The sequence below is a fragment of the Neolamprologus multifasciatus genome, chromosome 20 (genome assembly GCF_963576455.1).
Source record: "Neolamprologus multifasciatus chromosome 20, fNeoMul1.2, whole genome shotgun sequence".
NCBI lineage: Eukaryota > Metazoa > Chordata > Actinopteri > Cichliformes > Cichlidae > Neolamprologus > Neolamprologus multifasciatus.
Window position 1 is genome coordinate 30,520,986 of NC_140458.1, and position 21,336 is coordinate 30,542,321.

Consider the following 21,336-nt stretch of genomic DNA (forward strand, 5'->3'; position numbering starts at 1 on the left):
TTTATTTTTAAAACAACTTTATTTTCATTTAACAATATGGTAGATGAGTTATTAAAAAACAATCAATACAATTAAGATCTTGAAAGTTTAGTTGACAATTTGTAGTACTTAACAAGCTTCAATGAATAAATCAAGAATTAGGGTTAAAAATAGAGTCAAGTCAATGAATAGCATGGGAAAGCTTACAATAACACCAAAACTTATTCAATTTATAAAAGCCATATAATAACACCAGAACACAACATTTCCAATAGAATCCCAAACACTGGAACAACGCACCATTAGAATAAACCAAAGACATCTGCATGGAATCAAAGCAGAATCCAGAAAAACAAACACTGCATGAAAATACTTTGAGCACAGCAGAACTGCCTAGGACAGCACGGAACACACAACCTGCTTTATTGCGTTCCGGGACAGTGTTGAACTCAAACCCGGCTCCCTCATCAGGGAAAGAACAAAGCATGCAGTCCTTTCTTGACACTCTGGAGCTCTCCCTCCAGCTATAAAGGACACAAAGAAACATTCGAGAAAGACGCTTAATTTGAGATCTTACACAACATCATCTGAGTCATACTTTTCTTTCAATGGTACGTGCTTATGCACAAGCTTTCACGGAACCATTGTTCTTTTGACAGAGTGATGGACACAACATTAAAGACACAATGCAAGCCCAGCTCTTCTGTGTTTCCTGAAGTTTCACCTGTTCATACTCACCATCTCACTGAGGAATTTGTCCTGAACTGACTTCATGTCTTTTCTGATCGTGCACATCTGAAAACAGCACAAACAGCAGCAGGGTTTTTGGGAGTGGTAATAAAGAATATGAGACAGTCAGGACACACAGGGGGAGAATAAAAGAGATAAGTAAAATGTCACAAAGGCCACTCAGCAAAAGTCATATTTGATAGACAGCTTGACAGGCAGATGACCTCTTCTAAATTAAAACATAAACACTGATTATTCAAAGCTGAATTTTGAGTTACAACACAATGAAGCAAATATTAGATATACTGTGAAGTCTATGCATGAGGATCACACCTCAGATGTGAATATTCTCTCCTCATACTCCAAGCTGTTGCACGTGTTACTCTGAAGCGCTCTCTTCAGGAGCTCATTTCTGGAAATAAGGAGACAGACAACCATGGAGCTGTATATCTGATTTTTTTTACACATTTTTAAATATTTTCATGGCAATCGTGTCACTCAGGATGGAACTACCAAGATAACAAAGAACAAACGACAAATTAGTGACACAAGTATGGACTGCAGAGTATTGTGGCTAAAGGACCCATTTAATACAAACCCTTCTCAGATTCGAGGAGTTAGCAGCATAATAAACTGCATATGGAATTTTTTTAAAACGGAGGGCATAAATGGCAATTAATAAAATATATGTTTATCAAAAGAATAATACTGATATTGGTTTCTCATATACTCACTGAGTGACGAAGTCAGACATATCTGAAACGACTGTATAGATTATGTGTGTTAATTACCATATGGGGAAAGTTGATAAATGGGGGTGCTTTATTTTTATTTTCAGCTACTAGCAGTGTAACTATGGAGGGAATGCTTACGATAACCCCAGCTAAATGATAGGAAGAAGAATAGGATGTATAGGACGTGTATTAAGTTGATGATTTCAAGCTTAATGAAAAAAGCTTTTTTCCAATCAAAAGTTTTAATCTTTCTTCCAACAGAAAAAATATATAATTCTGTGTATTCTTCTTTAAACCTGAAAGGACACCATTGATCAGAGTGTGGAAAGAGGAATTATAAGACTCTTTTAGTACTCAAGCACACACAAACACACGCTTTAATTTCACCTCGTGATTTCCTGCTTCTGGTAAGAATGGAAAGCCGTCATCTGTTTTTTCCAGTACATCTGTATAAGGAAAAAACATTGGCACTGGTCAAATCTACAACAGATCATCCTGGCGGCAGGTATTATTCAACAGAACATTGAATGGCTGGATATTTTGTTTTTAATATCGCTTTCTGCATTTTCTCTATGTGGTAGACAGAGTCAGAATAACCTACAGTGAGGTCTTTATCCATGGTTTTCAGCACAGTGTCATCCTGCTCCAATTTGTGTATCTCCTCCAGGAGGACCTTCTGAATGTGTTTAAGCCTCTGAGTCCTGTAGGGAGGACAGACAATTAACCAGTAAAGTAGAAATCTACAAGGAAACACAAACAAAGGTTACAGTGCCCTATCACACTCATGAAAGACCACTGTAGGGTTGTAGCCTATAAAACATAAACAGGATTTATTAACACAGCAAACTGACTTCTAACTAGATTTCACATTTGCTAAGGACCCCTATGAGAAGAAGCCCAGATACACATTTTTTTGAATAGATTATTCTGCCAAATCTTTCTTTTTCATATTCTCCAGTTATGAACACACAAGAGAAAATAATTTAGGTTAAAATAAGAAAATGATCACTATAGATTCTCACTTGCCTTTCAGGACTTCTCTGTTAGTGTGCTATCGGCCATCAAATTAATTAAAGGTTGGCGATAACAAATGTTGCATATTAACCGAAAAGATCAGACTTATAGTTCATTTACACACTGACAAACTAACTGACCTGCATTTGGTAATTTGCATATTAATGGAAGAGACGTGTTGCTGGACGGTCTTCAAAGACTGCTTGTTGTAAAGCTCCATCATGCTGTAACGTTTCTGAACATGAATATATATGGTTATGTAGCAGTTTTGTAAGTAATCATTCAACAGCAGTACACACTGCTGTCTCAAATACATGTTTACCACATACTAGATTTCTCACAACATGAAGTGTTCCTTTAAATTGTGAACACAGCACAGATGCAATGTAGTGTGCAGCACTATTCTCTAACTATGTTGTATGTCTGGACACATTTCCAACCTGGAACTTCTTCTTGAGCTCCGAGCTCAACTGCTGACACATGTTTCTTGGGTTTACAGCAATTTCTGGTGAATCTAAACCTTCATCAATGTCCACGTCTCCATCTGTTACTTCACCCTCCCAATGACCAGAGGAAGACTTCACCTGGCTCAACTCATCCACAGCAGGCACCTCAACTGTAGGTAACAAACAGGAACATTAACATATTAGAAAGGAGTCAAATTCTGATTCAAGAATGTTTCATAGTTTTTTTTTTACCAGATCTTTTAAAGATTCCACTGATATCTTAAATATCCTCACTACATCCTAAATCATATAGTTATGAAAAAACAAAGATGTTTTGGCTGTGCTGCAAGGAATATTTTGACTTCCTGTGTATCTGTTTTACATCACATATAATTAAACACCGTCAAAAAAAAACCTTTTTAGGGGCATTTTTAACAAAATAGTTCCAAAAAATACATTCAGATAGATCACCTTAGATTAGATTTGGATGTAGTAAAATCCTTATCTAAGAAAAAACACATGAACAAACTTCCTGTGCCAAAGTTGAAACACATATTAGCTTGTCTGATTAAGGCATGTGTAGTTAAGGTTTTCCTGTGCTTATCTATGTAAGAGACTCTGAATATGTCTTACACGACTTGAATAATTTCCGTGGCTTCAAATGAGGAGAGTGATTCCCTCTCATCTTGCTTCTCATACTCTCTTCTGTCTCCTCGTCCTCTGAATGACTAGACAAGGAAATGTGGCGCTTGCGGCTGGGCCCTGTTTCAAAAATCAGATGCGACAATTAGATAGGATGGCATTTTATAATGAAGCGCAACTTTAATTTGGTGCAGAGTGGAACTAACAGTGGAATTAAACTGTAGCAACCAGGAAATTTATGGCAAACCTCCCCCCAAAAAACAAGTTAAACATTTATTTTACCTGAAACATGAGACTGTGCGAGTTTTGAGTCTTGGTCTGACAATGGCGTCATCTATCCAGAGGACAGTAATGAGTTAGTTTACAACAACTTAGACCCACATTAGAGTGATTTAGTGTTCCTAAAGTTTTTTTTGTTCTTCAGCTGTAAAGTTACATTAATCAAAAAAAGAAACCAGAAATCAGTAAAAAGAGCCAATACCTCTGCTTTAACAGATAGAGCCAGGGCAACAGTGTGACCGTCCTTAACTTTGCTGGTGAGTACTGATGAGTTAATAGATGATGAGCTTAGTGAAATCTGGGATACTGAAGACACTTTACTCAAACTACAGCGGTGGCCATGACTAATTGTGTCATTTGGAAATGATGACTGAGCAGGAGAAGGCAAGGGTGGTTTGTCCAGCTCAAGGAGTGTTGATGTCAGCAGGGGTCGAGTGGACAAAGGAGAATGAGGTTCTGAAGAAAGATGCTGTTCGATTGTACTAATCTGGAAACAAATAGAAGATTGAAGGCGGCAGAAAGTGATGAGAAATAATGTCAAAAAAAAAATATGGTAACTCGTTTTGTGGTTAGCTAATGATCATGTCTGCCATAGATAAGTGACAATAAATGAAAAAGACATTTCACACAATGCATGAAGAAGCACAGATTAAGTGCTGCAAAGCCATTATCTGCTCTGTACGGCATTAAGTAGGTCATTTCAATCATCATGTGCATTTCCCCATAATTAAAAGATCTATTTATTAGGAATTCCTCACATGGCTAACTCATAAGAATGGCTTAGTTTAGCCGTAGCCATCTCATGTTAGAGAAAATAACTGTCTGGAGTAGAATTTAGCAGTTTGCAAATCAAACTTTCCAGTTGCTTATAAAGGACAAGGTTCAAAATAAGGTTTTTAAGGGGAGGGAGTTATATTTTCAGTCATCCCTATCCACATTTTTCTCGGACAGTCTGGGAATTTCAGCCTGTCGGGCTTAAGTCAGTGGCCTACGTTTTTACTTCAGTGAATTAATAACTCACACTACTATTCAAGCTATGCTACTGATTCTCACAAGACTGTTGACTGACATCAATAACATCTATGCAGAGTTAGTGCATGAATAGCTTAAAGACCTGACAAAGATGCCAAAATGAGTGTATAAACATCTTTATGGTGAGTCCAGATGAATTTAACAACTCAGACAGCCCACGGCAGATCGCTACAGATGTGCAGTATACTGGACTAACTTTATACAAAGAGGAGCAAAGACAAAATTAAATCAATAAGGCCTCCTCACTCTTTCCCTTCTGGCCTTTTCGTTAGGTGTGACTACCCTTTCCATCTTCTTACTTTGTTATTTATTTTCTTTAATAACAGAACACCACCCACACTGGAATACTCCACTATTTGCTGAAGCAATGTTCAGAAATAAAAAATATGCTTTCAACTCAACAAATTAGAAAAAACTCATACTCACGCATTTTGCACTGTGCCGTTTTTTAGGGTGAATGTGAAACAAGTATTTTTCTACCCTAAAACACTTTCTTTCTGTTTTAACCCTTGACAGATACCTTACCACAGTGCCATAATATGTCAGAAAGGTGATGTACCTTTGCTGCACTAAGTTCAGTCGGAGGTGCAGGGATTTGTCCTCCAAGTAAAGTGAGAGAAGGGACAGACTGCTTAGAATGAGTCTTGGATGAGCCATGATTCTTTTCTGCAGTGTAGAAAGAAGACTTGCACATTTCTTTACTTCTGACTTTAGGTTTGGGTAGCAGCAGGACTGGCGAGGGGGTGTCTTGGCAAGAAGGCTTAGGGGAGGCAGGCAGCGGGGATCCCCGCGGGGTGAGAAGAGTCAAATCCAAGGTTGGGACTGACCTATCAGCAGCTGCGGGGATCCAAAATAAGCACAGATGTTCAAACAGCTGGCTTCAGAAGTTGGACAAAGAGTAGAAGGTCAATATACACAAGTTCCTCTACATAGAGGTTGGAGAGCAAAAGGTTTCTTTATGCAATGCTTTACATAAAGTGTTTAGAGTGAAAAGGTTTCACTGCCATGGAAACACACATTGCCGGCACCAAATTGTTTCACAGGGGTTTATACAAATATCTAACAGCTGATAAAGAACCAGCGTTACAAAAGGGGGGTTTTGCGTGAAGAGTATAATTTTTTACAAATATAAATGTTAAGAAAGATAACGAGACTCATCGTTAAGTTAGCGTTTCTGACGATCTCACCTTTTGAGATAGTTAAACAGTCACTGTTTCTACACAATAATGAAAATCAAAATCAAAGATTATCAACCACTCTTCTGCTGAAGAAAAAACATGTGTCACTAAAGGAAAACTTTTTTTTTCCAATGTTAAAATGGCTATTAAGTACAACCTGAATTCTGAAAAAATTGCGATGCAGTGAAAAATAAAAACACAATCCAGTGATTTGAAAAGTTCATAAACCCATATTTAATTCAGAATAGAAAGAAGTGAAAAATGTATCATTTAAAGAAAAAATTCAAGTTCAGTTTGAAATGTATTTCAGATGAACCTGTCATCTTTACTTCTGAGAAATGCACTTTTTACCCCCAAATCACGTTACTAACCTGTGCCAATCAATCTAATTAAGTGCATAATCTTTCTCCAATGGTTTCATTTTAGCACACTTAGTTTACCAGCCTTTTATTGCTTCCATCAAATCCAAAATGAGCTATTATTTTTCATGAAATAGTAAAATATCTCAGTTTAAACATTTAATATGTTATTTTCTGTGTTCTATTGTGAACAAAATATGGGTTAATACGATTTACAAATCACTGCATTCTGTTTTTATTGACATTTTACAGTGTCTAAGGTTGTCGGGGGGGATTGGGGTCATGATACATGTCACCACTGTGATGGAATTAACAAACCATTTGATCAAACATTAAACATTAAATAGACATTAGCAGCTGTCAGAGGGATCAAATGGCTCTTATCTAACTCTGACGCCAGAGAGTCGTTTTTTATTGTATCTTACATCTCATCTTTTCCATGAGAGGAGGGGATGGACAGAAAGAGGTCTGGCAAGTAACCCAGGAATCCTTCAATGAACTCATCTGTTCTTGGGCATTTGTCTTTTTCAATTTTGAAGTTTCTTGAGGAACATTTTCAGGCCTCTGCTGGAGAACAAAGTATGTTATTTATGACAACATATTATACTGTGAAATCCATTCAGAAACACAATATGCAGATGAAGATTTAAGACCACAGCATAGTCTCAGCTAAATACAGCCAAAAAAAATTATTTTTTTAATTATTAAATTTCTCCTTTTGACGTTAAATAATAAACTACTGAAATATATTCAGATCAAAGACTGTATAAATATGATAAACATAGCTGCCAGGTCTGATAAGAAAAATCTGGGGGTTTTCTAGTGAGTTTCTGGTCTCAGCTGATAGTTTAACGTCTTTATAAATTGCTTTCCCCTGTTGAGTCAAAGGGGTAAAGCAGGTATAGCCTATGAATGTCATTGTTTTTCATTTATATTTACCACTTGTTCATGATTGCTTATACATGTGCTGTGTAAATTCTATAAAAATCAAACATGATCTAAGTCTGAATTACCTAAGTGTTTATATAAGTGTATAAACACTTAGTATCTGCAAAGATGTAAAGCTGTGAGTTGAAGACAACAAGTAATAAGAACATTTCTGTGCAGAACTGATGTCCTACCTTAAGTACAGAAGGTTTTTTAAAATCTGACTGGTTGTTGTTGCGTTTTCTCCTGTAGGTAGCAGCTGCTTGCTCAGAGGTTTTCTCATGCTTCCTCTGCTGGTCTATAAAATATTTCTGTTGAAATTCAGAAGAAAAACAAATATGATATTGCTCCAGCCATTTCTCACATAACCACTTAGTAAAGTGGCTGGCTTCTTTGCGCATGGGTTTATATTGTTTTCCATTTGCTGGGTGCTGTCAGTCTTTTTCTTCTTCTTTTGAGTTCCATGAACTTCCTCAGTTTTCTCAGAGAATGAGTACTATTTATAAAGAAAGGTGCAAAATATACATTATACATTATACAATATACATATTATTGTTGCACTGGCTTGAAAGTTGTTGTTTTTTTTGTCTTTTCACCAGATGAAATGTGTATTTTTAAAACTCACTATGGTTTAGTGAGTAGTTTATTAACACTGTGACTGAGCAATATATTTTCTACACCTGAGCTTAAAATTGTATGCCTTTAGAGTATTGAAAGGACGGCCAAAGTCCATGAAAAAAGGCGTTTTGATATTCAATATAATGTGTGGTTGCCTTTTTACACTATATATATTTACAAAATGTTTTAATAAACATGTCTGCTTCATCTTTTGTTTACTCTGGACACTGTTGCCAATAGGATTGCTTAAAAAAAGCAAAGTGGTACCTGTTAACTGTTTAAAAAAAAACAAAAAAACAATAACAATGCTTAAGAAAGAGAAGTCTGTCTCCTGCCTTGGTAGCAGGAGGATCCTCAGGTTCTTCTGGCTGACTGTCATCAGTATCTGGCTCTTTGTAGCTTCTGGTAGAGGCGGCTGCAACTCTCTTGGGCCTCTTAGTAGCTGCATGTTGTCTGCTAGGTGCTGCTGCTAGCTTTACTCTCCCCTTTGGCTGACCAAGGTCCCTTTTCATGCGGCCGTTTTTCTGATACAACAGTGACACACTGTGGTTACTTAAAATAGTGCAGCTTGTAGCACACAATTTACAAAAACATTAATCATTCCTTACCTGAGTTGGTTTGTTATTACCCAGTCCATCTCTTGGAAAGGTTGGGACTAAATCTGGAGATTCAACTGTAATTAAACAAAACATGTATGCAATTACTGATGTTTTCAAATAATTTTATTGGCATACAGTCCTGATGCAACAATTTTCAGACTTTGAGTCTGAATGTAACTTTAATGGCCTACCAGAAGCAGGTCTAGGTTTGATGGGCGCCTGCCTGGAGTATTTGATAACCTTGGGCTTGGACTTTGTGGCTGACTCTCTCAGCCAGCTGACCTCTGTTGTAGCATTTTCTGTGTCTGTGTCACTAAACAGGTGCTTTTTTACATGCCCCTTCTTCTGTAACATAGAATACAGCAGAGGACAGACATGAGCACACAAGCATGAAGAAAAGGTTTCCACAAACATACAATGAATGCCTACTTCCGCCACAGGCTGCTCTTTCTTGGTTGTGCTGAGGAGTACTGGGGAGTGGATGCCACTGTCAAACAATATGGGAAGTATAGATTTAAGAAAGATTTGTAACAAAATATTAATATTTAAGACAAATAAAAGTCACAGAACATTCTCAATGGCGCCTACTTGCTCTGTATGCCACAGGTGTTTATGTTCTCCTTCTAAAATGAAATAAGTGAAACAAGACTGTTAACTTTAATCCTGAATTTTCTAAGTTCTCATGCTGATACATGTCAATACATAAAACTGACTCACATTAGTAACACTTACCTCAGAACTGAGGGGTGTATTGGTCCTGAATGCAAAAACGTCATCTCTATAGAACAGGGGAAAAAACTATTACATTCACTGAAAGACAAATCTATCTTCAAATATCTTTGAAATGTTTTAATCGACTTAGATTACCTCCGCCTCACAGAGTTTGTTTTGGTTCTGCTGTAGGATGTAATTGGGTTTCTGGATGTTTCTTTCTAAAATACATCAAATGAATCAATAAATTATCTTTAGTAAAATAAATACAAAAGTGCTTTCAACGTTTTTTAAAAAACTATACTTTAAAAATTACTCAAATTAATCCTAGACATAATTCAAATATTGATCACTTACTTTTCCAGTTGATGACCAGCTCATATTGAAGATTGGTCTACTACAAAAACAACTCCATTAATGACATTATTGAAGTGGAAATTTAAAGTGGAAAAATTACAGCCCTAAATGTTCATACCTGGTGACAAGAGAAGGAAACCAGTTCTGAGTGAGCTTTTCAGAAGTGTGTTTTTCTTTAGATTGGCCATTATCCTTATAGCGGCTAGAGATGAGCTTCACCATGCTGCCTGCAGCCTCTGAGTCTCTCTGAGAGCAGAAATTTCAAGGAATAAAAAAACCAAAAACCAAAGAAACAAAATAAAAAACCTTAATTCTTAACAAGAATTTTGGACTTGACATTAAGCTGCATAAACTTTACAGAAGTCATACCTTTTCTTTGTCTAATTGAGCCCTCTTACTTTCAGTTTCAGATTTGAGTGTTTTTTTCTCCTTTAGAGTTTTAGTTGTGGAGGTCTTCACTGATGGTTTCATTGGAACAGCACTAGTCTCCAGTGACTTCTGGCCCTTGCTCTTCCTTTTTGCACGGCCATTGCTCTGGGCATGTTGCGGCTTGGAAGTACATAATGAGGAAACATACTGGTCTTCTGCATTTGTTTCATTCGAGTCCCTTCTGATATCAGATGCTTCAGAAGGTGGAGAGTCTTGCTTCCTCTCCTTAAGGACCTGATGCAGTCGCTCGCTGAGCTGGATATGCAGTTGCTTTTGGCAGACTGAGCTCGAGGCTGAAACTGACCACTTTGATGATAAGGAGCGCTCCTGAGGACACAGCATAGCTGAACAAGGTTCTAAAGAGAGGAAAATAACTGTAATCAAAACCCTGATAATTGTTAATGGCATTAACATTTAACTAGCTTGGTTTTTGTATATTTTACTAGCTGTAATGTACAATGACAGTTTCATAATTTTTAGCGATATTGAAGATATTTGTTGCCGCCTTAGTTTACCAGATCTTGGCAGGGAACTCGTTTTCTGTGTTGGCATCATCAGCATTTTTGAAACTGAAAATTTGTGCCAATTAGAAGCCCTGTAATTTAAATAAAAACATAAATATACTCAGATAGACCCATTACATACAGATATGAATCAGAACACTGGCTATGAGCTATGCAAACAGACTGGAGGTTCTTCATGATACTTGCATGTTACTCCCAGTTTGGGGTTGGGTGTCAGGCACAAAATTCTCCTCTGCAAGTGAAAAGGCCAGTAATGGGTTGAGTCTTTAAACAAATAAAGCTGTATGTAACAAAGATAATACAGTTTATTTCTGAGTTAAGCAAAAAACAATGAAAATATATTTATATCATACCTCTGGATTTTTCTCCTCCTTGTTCACCCAGAACCATGTTCACAGCATCTTTCAGTGGTATGCTCTGCAAACGACAGCAAATGAAACTGTATGATATTTCATATTTAGCAGAACACAGTTATTTACTTTGTGCCTCATACTAAATCCTCCGTTGCTTATAATTGCTGCACTGACTGCATTGTTAAGAACCCAACAGCAACGATTTTTACATCACTTTATTCTGACTGTGTGGAAATTATGTCTTTACATCAGGCTATGAGCATTAACCAAACAAATAAAAAAAGAACAAACCAGTACCCTGATGGAAAGTTACCATTATATCTAAAAAGACCCAGATTCATGAAAATTCAATGGTTATGTGACCAGAGGAGGTCTAGATAAGTCTAGGTAGTTAAAACATCGAATTATTAAGAAACGTGAAAAGCAAAACCTCTGTTTACACAACTGGATTGTATTATGGTCTCCTTTAATCAAAAAGGATAAAAAGATCATGCAAAAGTAGCAACCGTAGTAAAAAAATAAAATAAAACATTTTATCATTTATAGATAGACTGTACCTTTTTGTATTTGTCACCTTTATTCTTGATGGCCGGTTTAGAGGCTGTGCTCTGTAGAGATGCATCACATCGATAGTAACTGAATAACTGAATTTCCTGGACCTGGTGTATAACTACTCCTAACTTGGCTAAACAGTACACATTACAAAAACATGAACATTTACTTTACACTATTTGTGCAGTATGCAAGGACTTACAGTATAAAGCAATATAATCAGAGTATAACTAAAACTTAATACTGAGTACATTAAAGAGTAGCTGCTATGACTGCAGTTCTTAACAGTGGTGATATGTGAACTAACCACTTCAAGAGATGACTTTTCTGTTCCAATGCCATTGGCTGGAGTGTCTAAAAAGGAGGACAAAAAATATCATACTCATTCATCGTTCAGGATTTATTCAGTGGCTGAGAATGATACAACTGAGCACAAATGAAACAACTGGACACATAAGAACTACTTAGTATTTACATACAAACTAAACTAACCCCAAAGGACATGAGGAATCTGATTCAGCTCTAGTATCTTTACATGTTTTCCCTATCCATACTCTTAAGAGTTATAATACAGTCTATTAAAAAAAAGCAAAAATTACTTGTATAGGGTGTTCTTTTTGTCTTCTTTCACAACTTGTATATTTAGTTGTTTTTGTGATTATGTTTATTCTTGTGATATAGCCCATTTATTTCTCTCACCAATAAAATAAAGCCTGTAACTTAGTACAATTACTGGAATTGGTGTGGCTGCAGTTCTTCACACTTTCTACTGTCACCTACTTGATGCAAGAGAGAAGGAACGATGCACACTTGCAGCTCCGCCGCTGCTAAAAAAGGCGGTGGCCTCAGAAATCTTCATCTTGGCTGGGGTGACCACCTGGAGGGAAAATCAGATGTTTATCAATCTTTATGATGGTCTGTTTTGTAGATTTTATTTCACATCAATAATAACACAGAAGTCTTTACAGAATAACTTCTGTGTTTAAGAGGAATTTAGTGTTTAATCCATGGTGAGGAAAATACTGCTCAATATTTATTTGGTGGCTTGTGTGCGCCCCCTGCTGTTAAGTTTCAGGTGTGCCTTTCTATTGAAGTATCACAACCAAGAGTTGTCCTACGCTTTCATTATATAACTGATGCCAGCCTTAAAAAAGATGTTAGAGTGTAGCTGTTAGCATTTATATTAATAAATGGATAAATATTTAACTCAATGGACTTCATCTGATATTGCAAATACTGACTTTAGCTGAGGAATTGTTTGTTGTATCAATCTTCGCTAACTTCCAACTTGTGTTTTGACACATTCATTTTCTCTGAACTGATCTTTTTCTGCTTTCCTTCTTATTTTGCAGGTAGTTGCATGTGCTGTATTTGTTGCATTGCTACATTAAATAATATTATACACATTACAGGGATTTTCCTGCATATCTCTAGAAGCAGCTAGTATTTTAACCAACGTTTTCAGTGGGGTTTAATTTATAAAGCAGAATTTTGTTCATACCCAGAAATACCAGGAAAAATATGCACACTTCTGTAAAGTCAGCTAAAACACTGCCTTCACTGACTTAACTTTATGTTGATATCAATCATGGTATGCCCCCGCTCCCAATCCATTTTCCTGTCTAGTCTAAACTGTCTGTAATTTACAATTTAAATCTCTACCTGTGCTGGTGCAGCTGTAGCAGGTAAAGCGTAGTTGACAGTACTTTTTTCACTTTCACCAAGAGACACCTGGCTCTCTGGAACAACCTGAAAAACAGATGAACATACAGGATGAAAAATCTTTTTAAATGGTAAATGGCCTGCATTTATATAGCGCCTTACTAGTCCCTAAGGACCCCAAAGCGCTTTACATATCCAGTCATCCACCCATTCACACACACATTCACACACTGGTGATGGCAAGCTACATTGTAGCCACAGCCACCCTGGGGCGCACTGACAGAGGCGAGGCTGCCGGACACTGGCGCCACCGGGCCCTCTGACCACCACCAGTAGGCACCGGGTGAAGTGTTTTGCCCAAGGACACAACGACCAAGACTGTCAAAGCCGGGGCTCGAACCAGCAACCTTCCGATTACAAGGCGAACTCCCAACTCTTCAGCCACGATCGCCCCACGATCACAATTTTAGACATTAACAAAAGATTTCTGATACAATAAAACCACATGAATAAAAAAAAACCACACACAAAGGCTTGCACCCATTATAATTTCAATTTAAATAAGCCAGGAATCAATATATTATACATTTCAATATATTACACTACCAAATGTCCTTGGAGAAGATACAAAAAGCACTGAAGCATAAAGCGCTTTGAGAATCAGAGTACAAAAGCGCTATAGGAACCAGTCAATTTACCATTTAAACCCAACTCCAGCTCAAATATTGACAGCTTAATAAACACTGGAATCTGAGATGAGAACTAATTATTACAGAAGTACAAATACGTTGACAAACCAACGTTTACCTGAGTGTTGTTCTCCATTAAAGATCTAGCTGCAGCTTTCACTACAGATGAGCCCTGACGAAAGAAGAAAGTCTTAATCCAAATACTTAAATTCATCATGACCACAGTTTAGCTTCTGTTTGGAGCCCCATTCTGTCAGTGGAAAATATAGACTTTTCCACTTGGTGTGAAAGTCTTTTTAACATTAATGTATACCTTAGAATTAACTTGTCATGTCTCTATTGTGGTGTAGCAAGAAAATTCAGTAAAGACAGATAGACTCTACTTTATTTTTGCTGTGTCCATAGACATTTTGCACAGCCTGCAGGATGTCCAGCGAGGAGCTGAAATGGATCGTAAGAGTGGATCCTTCAGCTGCACCAACAATGACCACCTCTGACAGCTTGATCTGCAAGATCTGCCTCTTACCCTCCTCTGGACATTAAGACATTTTTTTATTAGAGCAAATACTTATACGAAATGGCAAAGTCGCATGCAAATAAAAATTCTGTGAATGTGAGCAGGCACAAATGCATTGGCCTTTGTGTATACATTACCTTTTACAGTGTAGCTTTGGACTTCATGCTCATTGAGACATATAGTTTCCCAGTGGCTATCCTTTGAGGGTAAACCAAAGTTTGTTAAGCAGATGTTGATCGTGCTAAGCAAAAGTTGAGTTTTTTATTGTGTATATTACTATGTATATTGTATATGTGTGTATATTACTGATTTGAGGTATCTGTACCTCTTCATCAGCCAAGGAGAAGTAAAAAGAGATGCTGTGGCTGCCGAGGTTGAAGTCAATCCAGAATTCCTCAAGTTTCTCATCCGAGGGCATCAGCAGCTGACAACATAACCACAACCTTATTACAACAGCAACTTATAGTATTAACAATACAGCATGAATTTGGACATAAGCTGTTATTAGATTAAACAGACTAGGACTGTGTGGTGAGAGATTTCTTATGTGTGTTCAGACAATTAATAACTGAGTTGTTTCAAATTCAGTTTTGTTTTTCACATTTTAGAACAGAATCCCTGTTGATACTGACCTCACTGCTGTCCAGATAAGCTTCCAAACAAGGGTAGGAATACACCCTACAGTGCACAAAGAATTGTGTCATCAGAACTTTCAGTAAATATTTCCAGTCAAGATGGCCCAAATACAGAATGTAATTAGAGATTTTTTATTAAAAGAGCTTGACAGGCGAAAGAATTTGTAAAATGCAATATTCCTAGAGAAATAGACAAACATATGAAAATTCATATTAACTCAGCTTTAGAATGAAAGTTACAAATGAAACCACATGTGTTTTATAGCACTGAGCTCTGTTATGTATGTACCTTCTCTTGTCTCCCTGCATCCCATTCACCATGTTTAGAAACGTACGACAAGCCTGAAATCACACAGACTTGCATTCAATTTTATGCAGCCTTTCAGCATAAACAACATCAGCAACAGCATCAGTACATCAAAAATCAAAAGCAAATATAAAATAAACCAAAACAGACTAATGTTACCGTCTCAAATTCAGAATCACGTATTTTGGCAAATGCACTGGCCACAAGGCTCATTCTGAACCATTTATATGCAAGTTCCTTCCTCTGGTCAGTTGTGGCTATTCTGCACAATGCCTCCATCAAGGAGGACTGAAAGTCATAGTCTGAGGGGGAAACAGAAACAGTGTTTTACATATTTTGTTTTTAATAGTAATTCTGGGTAAAGAGAAATGTATAAAGAAAGCTTACCACCAACATCCATTATATGATCAGCCAGTTTGATCCTGTAATCAAATGAGCAATCTACTTCTTAATAATTAGTAAATGTGGTAATTCATTCTTGATTGTGATCATTCATGTTTCCAATTGTATTACATTTAATGTTAATAATTATTTAAGAAAACTACAGTGACATACATGATATCAGAGGCCTCTTGTGACATTAGGATCTCCGTGTCTTTTTTAAGTTCCACTGGGATTTTATCCAGAATTAAGTTGAATTTCCGAATTGCCTGTTAAAACATTATTAGGCAGTTAATCAACTGTACCAAACAGAGGTCTTTCAGGTTCAGTGTTACTCTAAAAAAAATTAGAAAAATTATTGTAAACCTCTTTCTGGATCAGGACGTGGATTCTAGGGTCAACAGCCAACTGGCCAATAGGATACAGAAAGGACTCAGTGATTTTGTATGTCCCTGCAAAAATAAAATAAAACATGGTATAGCAGACAAAGTCAATGCTTTCTTCTTGTATACAGAGTCATCATAAAATTGCTGTAAACTTATTAGAAACCTCTTTTAAGTTAGAAACTCTTATCCATCTTACACTTAAATATGTCCCCATTTACTTTTTTAAACAGTATAAAAAAGATGTCATTATCTACAGTACATAGAGATATGTACATCCATACCCTCTTCGCATGCCTGATGAACCACCTTTAACATAGAGAAAGTAAAAACAAACCAAATTAAGAATACTGAAACGGTTGACTTTACAAAGTGTGTTTCTTATTAGAAGTTAGCTCACCGTTAAAGCATTTAAAAAGTCTTCAGAGAGGTTTATTAAGTTCTCATCCCACTGCAGCCCACACTGAATCCACAGTTGTCTGCATTTTTCAAACCACTCCACCATCTGCACAAAAAAGGGTACAATCAGACTACATAAGTTTACAGAACCCACATAGTATGTACCTTTATGTATTATTACGTGTATACTCATCTTTTTTATTAGACCCTGTGCTATTAACCCCGAAAGTCCTTGGCCACCACCAGGTAGTATTAGGTGTTTTCCACACTTGTAAAGACTGGCAAATCCCAGACTGGCCAATTTGGGGTCTTTTTGAACCAAACCCTAAGGAACATAAATATGGTTTCATTAATTCCACTGATAACGCAGCATCATATTGTGTAAATGGGTGTTTTGAGTTTTATCTCACCCTGCAGATAAGTTTATCCAATTTGCTGAGAAACTGTTGAGAGCATTTCATGGGAGTCTCTTCATAAATCTCCCTCTGCAAGAACATATCCAGTGCTCGGACATCTCCGGACTTTACCGCCTCACTGATTATGTGCTCCAACTAAAAGGTTGAAGTATACAATTTACTTTTCACCCTTAGGCCTGAATATTGATTAATTAAGTGATAGGAATATTTACAAAGGGAGAAAGTGTATACATTCTCACCTGCATGTTCTGAGCAGGTGCCATCCTTGTGAGAAAAGGTTTTAGCCTCTTTAAATTGACTGTAAACAAAAACAGCAGACATAAACCTACCAATCATAGGCCTATCTGAAAAGGCCTCACTTTATATAAATTATGTATTGACATGTAATTTTCAGAAGTTTAATTAATTTGCCATCAAAAAACTAAACACTAAGTTATCTGTTATCTTCACATGAACCTACGTGAGATGCTTTATATAAATGTATTGCGGTACATGAAATCTGAGCTATGTCATGAGATATGCTGCTAACCTTTATGACCTCATCAAGCTTTATTGAAGTTAGCTAGCTTAACTTTGATGCTAAAAGCTAAACTTCTATTCTAAGCTAAACTCCTAGCCAACAATAATTTCAGACCATAACCATCAGCTAGCCCGGAATTACTACATACCTTAAGGAGATAATATCGGTGTGTATTATATACACGGCTCTACTTACTGTGCTGTCAAATTTGGCACAAAAAGAGGACATGACAGGTTGCTTCTTATTTTAAGTTTTTCAGTTGATCCCCACAACGCGCGCGAAGTCTTTGCATTCTTTGCGCACGCGCGAGAGGGAACTGTCGACAGTTCCAGCCGGAACTGTCGACTCCGTTCATAATACAGTAAGACAACATTAAATACATTTTTAAAAAATCCTGTATACAGGCACTGTTTCTCAGCAGCTCTTTAGTCTGATTGATTTGAAATAGATCTGCGTATTCACCAGGGACAAGAGAACCATGTTTAGATTTTTTTCTGTTTTGCGGTATAGTAAGTAATATTGAAGGGTAAACTGTAAGTATTTGTACTTAATTTTGTTCACATTTTTAAACTTTCGTTTCGACTACAGTTGTCTGACTGCTTTGTTTATCAGTTACTTTTCAGGATCTTGCCTTTCTGTCCAGTTATACTATCCTCCCCGTGTGATTTTTAACTTAATATCTTCCTGATAAACTACACCTACAGGAGATGCTTGGCCATGAAACCCATATCAAGAAGCGCCTGGTGTTATGTTAGTGCGAGAGGAGTTTTGGAGTTCTACACTTACTGAGTCAGCAGAGCGTTGCCAGCTTTTAAGGACCATGTGCCTCAAGTCTCAGCAACCCCAGTGTGTAACTTTATATGGTCTGCCACTTCGTGGGTGGCTGTGGTTTCTAAATACTTCCACTTTTCAAAAATACCTCTTATGGTTAATGTTGGAATATCTAGGTGGGAAAAATTTCCAGGAAATTACTCTTTAAAAATGTGGCATTCTATTACAATACAACGCTCAAATTCAAACCTATCAATTATTTTACAAATGTTTGCTAAGCTTGAACACATAGCTATAGATGCTTGGTTTTATACACATGAATTCAAAGAGTGAGACATGCAACCCAATACTTTTGTCCTCATAGTGTATTTAAACACCTTTAAAAAAAGAAAAAAAACTTACAAAGCTAAAAACATGGTTGTTTTTCTGAGAAGACAACAACACTACTAACTGAAAACGCTACGTCTAGATGAACAGAATCAATTTTTGGGGAACCCTACTAACATCTTCCTATAGAACCCATTGTTCTGCAATAAACTACGCAGCAGCAATTAAACTTAGCCCCACTTTCAACATTACAGCAGTGAAATGCAATACACACAGGTATCAGGGCAACAGCAATTCAACAACAACAACACATATAAAAGGAAAACACAATCAGGAAGCATGTTTCCTGCGATAATACTTGCATATTCACACCTAAGTAAGATTTAGAATACAGGATTTTAGCTGGTAGTGGGTATTTTCACAGTGTGGTAGGCCTACTGCTACTTAGAATCTGCCACTTTTGCAAATATAAAACATTACATTTCCCTCGAGAGTAAAGTCATTTATTCTCCTATAGCTGAAATATTTACAAAATATGTTTGTTAGAGTATTCTGTAATTAGGAATATACATAACAGCTTTTTTAGAAAGGCATCTTCAAGCCCATTTGAGATGCAGGACTCCTGCATTTCATAAGCTAAATATGGCTTAGCACATGAGAAACATGTACACTGTATCGATGGCATGACTTCCAAATACAGATCCTAAAAACTCAGCAAACAGGTCCAGAAGACAAACATCCAGCTGGTAGAAAGCCTGGACTGTGAAGTCCATTAATTTCATTTTTACCCAAAACGTTTGTATGGGATGTTCCCACACTGAAGTGCAACTTTTATTAGGAAAATATAACAATTCAGTGCAATTTTTACAAACAAAAATACAAGTGGCAGTAAAGCTGGCACCAGGTGTAAGTGCACTTGTGGTGTGTGTTTTATTCAAACTGCTATTATGCCAGCACTACTAAGAGCATGAACAGTTTCCTGTGTGCGGTTATGCCTCCATCAGTGCATTTCTTTATCTTATTGCCATTAACATTACACATAAAATACCCCCCAAAAAGACAAATCCCAAAGGATTTTATGGAAAGCTGTAGCACGCTCAAAAATGTAATTTTTATGCAGATTGGTTAAAAATTGCAAAAATGACCCCAAACGGCCTTGACAGATGATGTGTTTACCGAGTGTTTTTTGTATAGATATTGCTACATGTAATCATTAAGTGTTCTAATGCTCAAACTCTTCTCCCTTTTGTGTGCATACTAAGTGAAGTGCACCATGCTATCCTCGCATTCTTTGGGCACAGAGAGCTTGTAGTTCTTGCAAATTAATTTATAATTCTTTCCATCGTTGTTGTCCCAGTACTCAGCACCACAGACTTTGTACTGAATGGCAAACTCTAACACTGCTTCTGGTTGCAGGAATGGAGGTACAGGCAGATGAAAACGAAATGTATCGCAGCTGATTTGGCCCATTCTGCCCTCACAGTTCTTAGTGATGCTGGACACCCAAGAGGCCTTAGCTTCTGCACAACTCTTCCATCCTGTAAAAGAATAACGAGCTGTCACATCTTTCTCAAAGTCCAAATTGAGGACTTGGGTGATTCCGATGACCCCCAACTCAAAACACAGGACTCTCTCAAGGCAAACTTTCTGCTCATAGAGACGATGCAGGAATCCTGGATGGTCTCCAGGTTGCTGGGCAAATGCTGGCTTCAAGTATGGCAAAGAAATCTCCATATGCCTTCCATCTGCCATCTCTGCACTCATCAACAGTCTAAAGGTAACATGATGGGGCACAAGTGGATCCTCTCCCGATTTAAAAATCTTGACATCTTCCAGGTCCAGTCCCAAAGAGTCAACAAACCGCACGCCAACACTTCTGCACTGCTTCTTCTTGTCAGTGGCAGAAGGCAGCGAGTGCGACCGCTGACGGATGATGGGTTTAGGCGTAGGTTCACAGGAGAGACTGCGGTGAAACTGTTGTTTTGGGAACGAAACTCTGGGGCTCGGGGGGCGGATTGGAACTGGCTTCTTCTGCGCATTAGGCTTGTCAGCCCGGAGCATTTCAGTCAGGTTAATAGTAACACACGACCTCCTCTGTTCAGACTGTGCTGGAGGAATCCTCTCAAGTCCAATAAACCACCCTTTATCCATGTGTGGTTAGAACAGGGGTTCAGTTCACCTGTAAAGTTGGGAAGTAAAAGCATAAGCTTCAGCATCAGCTTACTAAATGCAACAAGCCGTGAAGCAACTTTCAACAGAGCAACTTTGACGTTTAAACAGTAGAAAGTGGGCGTGTACTCGGGGAGTACGTGCCCGCATGCATGCATACGGTCTTTTTCTGCCTCTCTAAATGACTGCAGTATTCCTGAAACTGCCTTTAACATCACTTGCTGCAATCAGACGTTGACATCACCTCACCATGTGAAGATGCGAAGAGTCAGTCACGTATAAGCTGTAGGAAGCAGCCCAATCTCGATCTTCCATGTAGAGTAGTATTATCAGTGCTGCGTGTAGTGCCTGTTATTGGTTGCAACCGCGTAGCCTGATTTGTAACTGCTAACTGCCGTCATCGCTTTCCAACATCCCATACATGCATTCAACGTGAGGTCTATACAGATCAGCTGACGTGCTCGCAGTTAACAGGAAACTACACACGGACCAGAATGACGTCGCATGGGTGATTGAGTACTTTAAATGAAGCGGGTGCGAGTTCACGCTGTTTAACTCATTCTCTGGGACACGGTCCTCATCGGATCCCATCTTGTGCACTCCATTTGCTTATCGACTGCAAGCAAGACTCTGCAAAAAAGGGGCTTCAGCAAACGCTTTAAAATGAAGCCAGCGCGCTTTTAACTGCAAGTCCCATG

General features: G+C 37.7%; 2 protein-coding genes across 5 annotated transcripts; both read right to left on the minus strand.

The window, feature by feature from the left end:
• Positions 1-17,670, minus strand: sycp2 (synaptonemal complex protein 2). Of its 4 annotated transcripts, XM_085145682.1 has the most exons (47): positions 17,567-17,670; positions 17,091-17,149; positions 16,846-16,986; positions 16,626-16,760; positions 16,437-16,538; positions 16,321-16,345; positions 16,020-16,105; positions 15,828-15,922; positions 15,660-15,694; positions 15,432-15,574; positions 15,255-15,307; positions 14,963-15,008; positions 14,656-14,754; positions 14,468-14,528; positions 14,197-14,345; positions 13,932-13,985; positions 13,125-13,211; positions 12,243-12,339; positions 11,770-11,816; positions 11,468-11,518; positions 10,911-10,974; positions 10,744-10,789; positions 10,549-10,628; positions 9,974-10,389; positions 9,723-9,850; positions 9,605-9,644; positions 9,404-9,468; positions 9,269-9,314; positions 9,125-9,159; positions 8,966-9,023; positions 8,728-8,881; positions 8,546-8,610; positions 8,273-8,461; positions 7,684-7,815; positions 7,514-7,630; positions 6,818-6,959; positions 5,415-5,692; positions 4,026-4,310; positions 3,827-3,878; positions 3,536-3,664; positions 2,897-3,072; positions 2,597-2,691; positions 2,044-2,143; positions 1,830-1,888; positions 1,042-1,120; positions 718-774; positions 1-503 (listed from the first exon to the last, which is right to left on the minus strand). In XM_085145682.1, exons 2-47 carry the CDS (start codon positions 17,112-17,114, stop codon positions 447-449), a joined length of 4,674 nt encoding a protein of 1,557 aa, XP_085001808.1. In that variant the 5' UTR covers positions 17,115-17,149; positions 17,567-17,670; the 3' UTR covers positions 1-446. The 4 variants fall into 4 exon arrangements, with proteins under 4 accessions (XP_085001808.1, XP_085001809.1, XP_085001806.1 ...); XM_085145683.1 differs by lacking the exon at positions 7,684-7,815 and having other exon boundaries at positions 9,605-9,641; XM_085145680.1 differs by lacking the exon at positions 7,684-7,815.
• A 115-nt stretch (positions 17,671-17,785) lies between these two features.
• Positions 17,786-21,110, minus strand: ppp1r3da (protein phosphatase 1, regulatory subunit 3Da). The gene is made up of 2 exons (XM_085145689.1): positions 20,888-21,110; positions 17,786-20,648 (listed from the first exon to the last, which is right to left on the minus strand). Exon 2 carries the CDS (start codon positions 20,618-20,620, stop codon positions 19,727-19,729), a length of 894 nt encoding a protein of 297 aa, XP_085001815.1. The 5' UTR covers positions 20,621-20,648; positions 20,888-21,110; the 3' UTR covers positions 17,786-19,726.
• Between the last annotated feature and the right edge of the window lie 226 nt (positions 21,111-21,336).

Bases quoted from the DNA above. Each gene is read 5' to 3' on its own strand.
- sycp2 (XM_085145682.1), bottom strand. From the start codon at position 17,114: ATGGCACCTGCTCAGAACATGCAG. The intron at 16,539-16,625 runs AGTATACACGTA...TTTGTGCAGATG, and splicing joins AGGGTCTAATAAAAAAGATG to GTGGAGTGGTTTGAAAAATG. The intron at 14,346-14,467 runs GTAATGTATACA...CTTAATGTCCAG, and splicing joins CCAAAGCTACACTGTAAAAG to AGGAGGGTAAGAGGCAGATC.
- ppp1r3da (XM_085145689.1), bottom strand. From the start codon at position 20,620: ATGGATAAAGGGTGGTTTATTGGACTTGAGAGGATTCCTCCAGCACAG.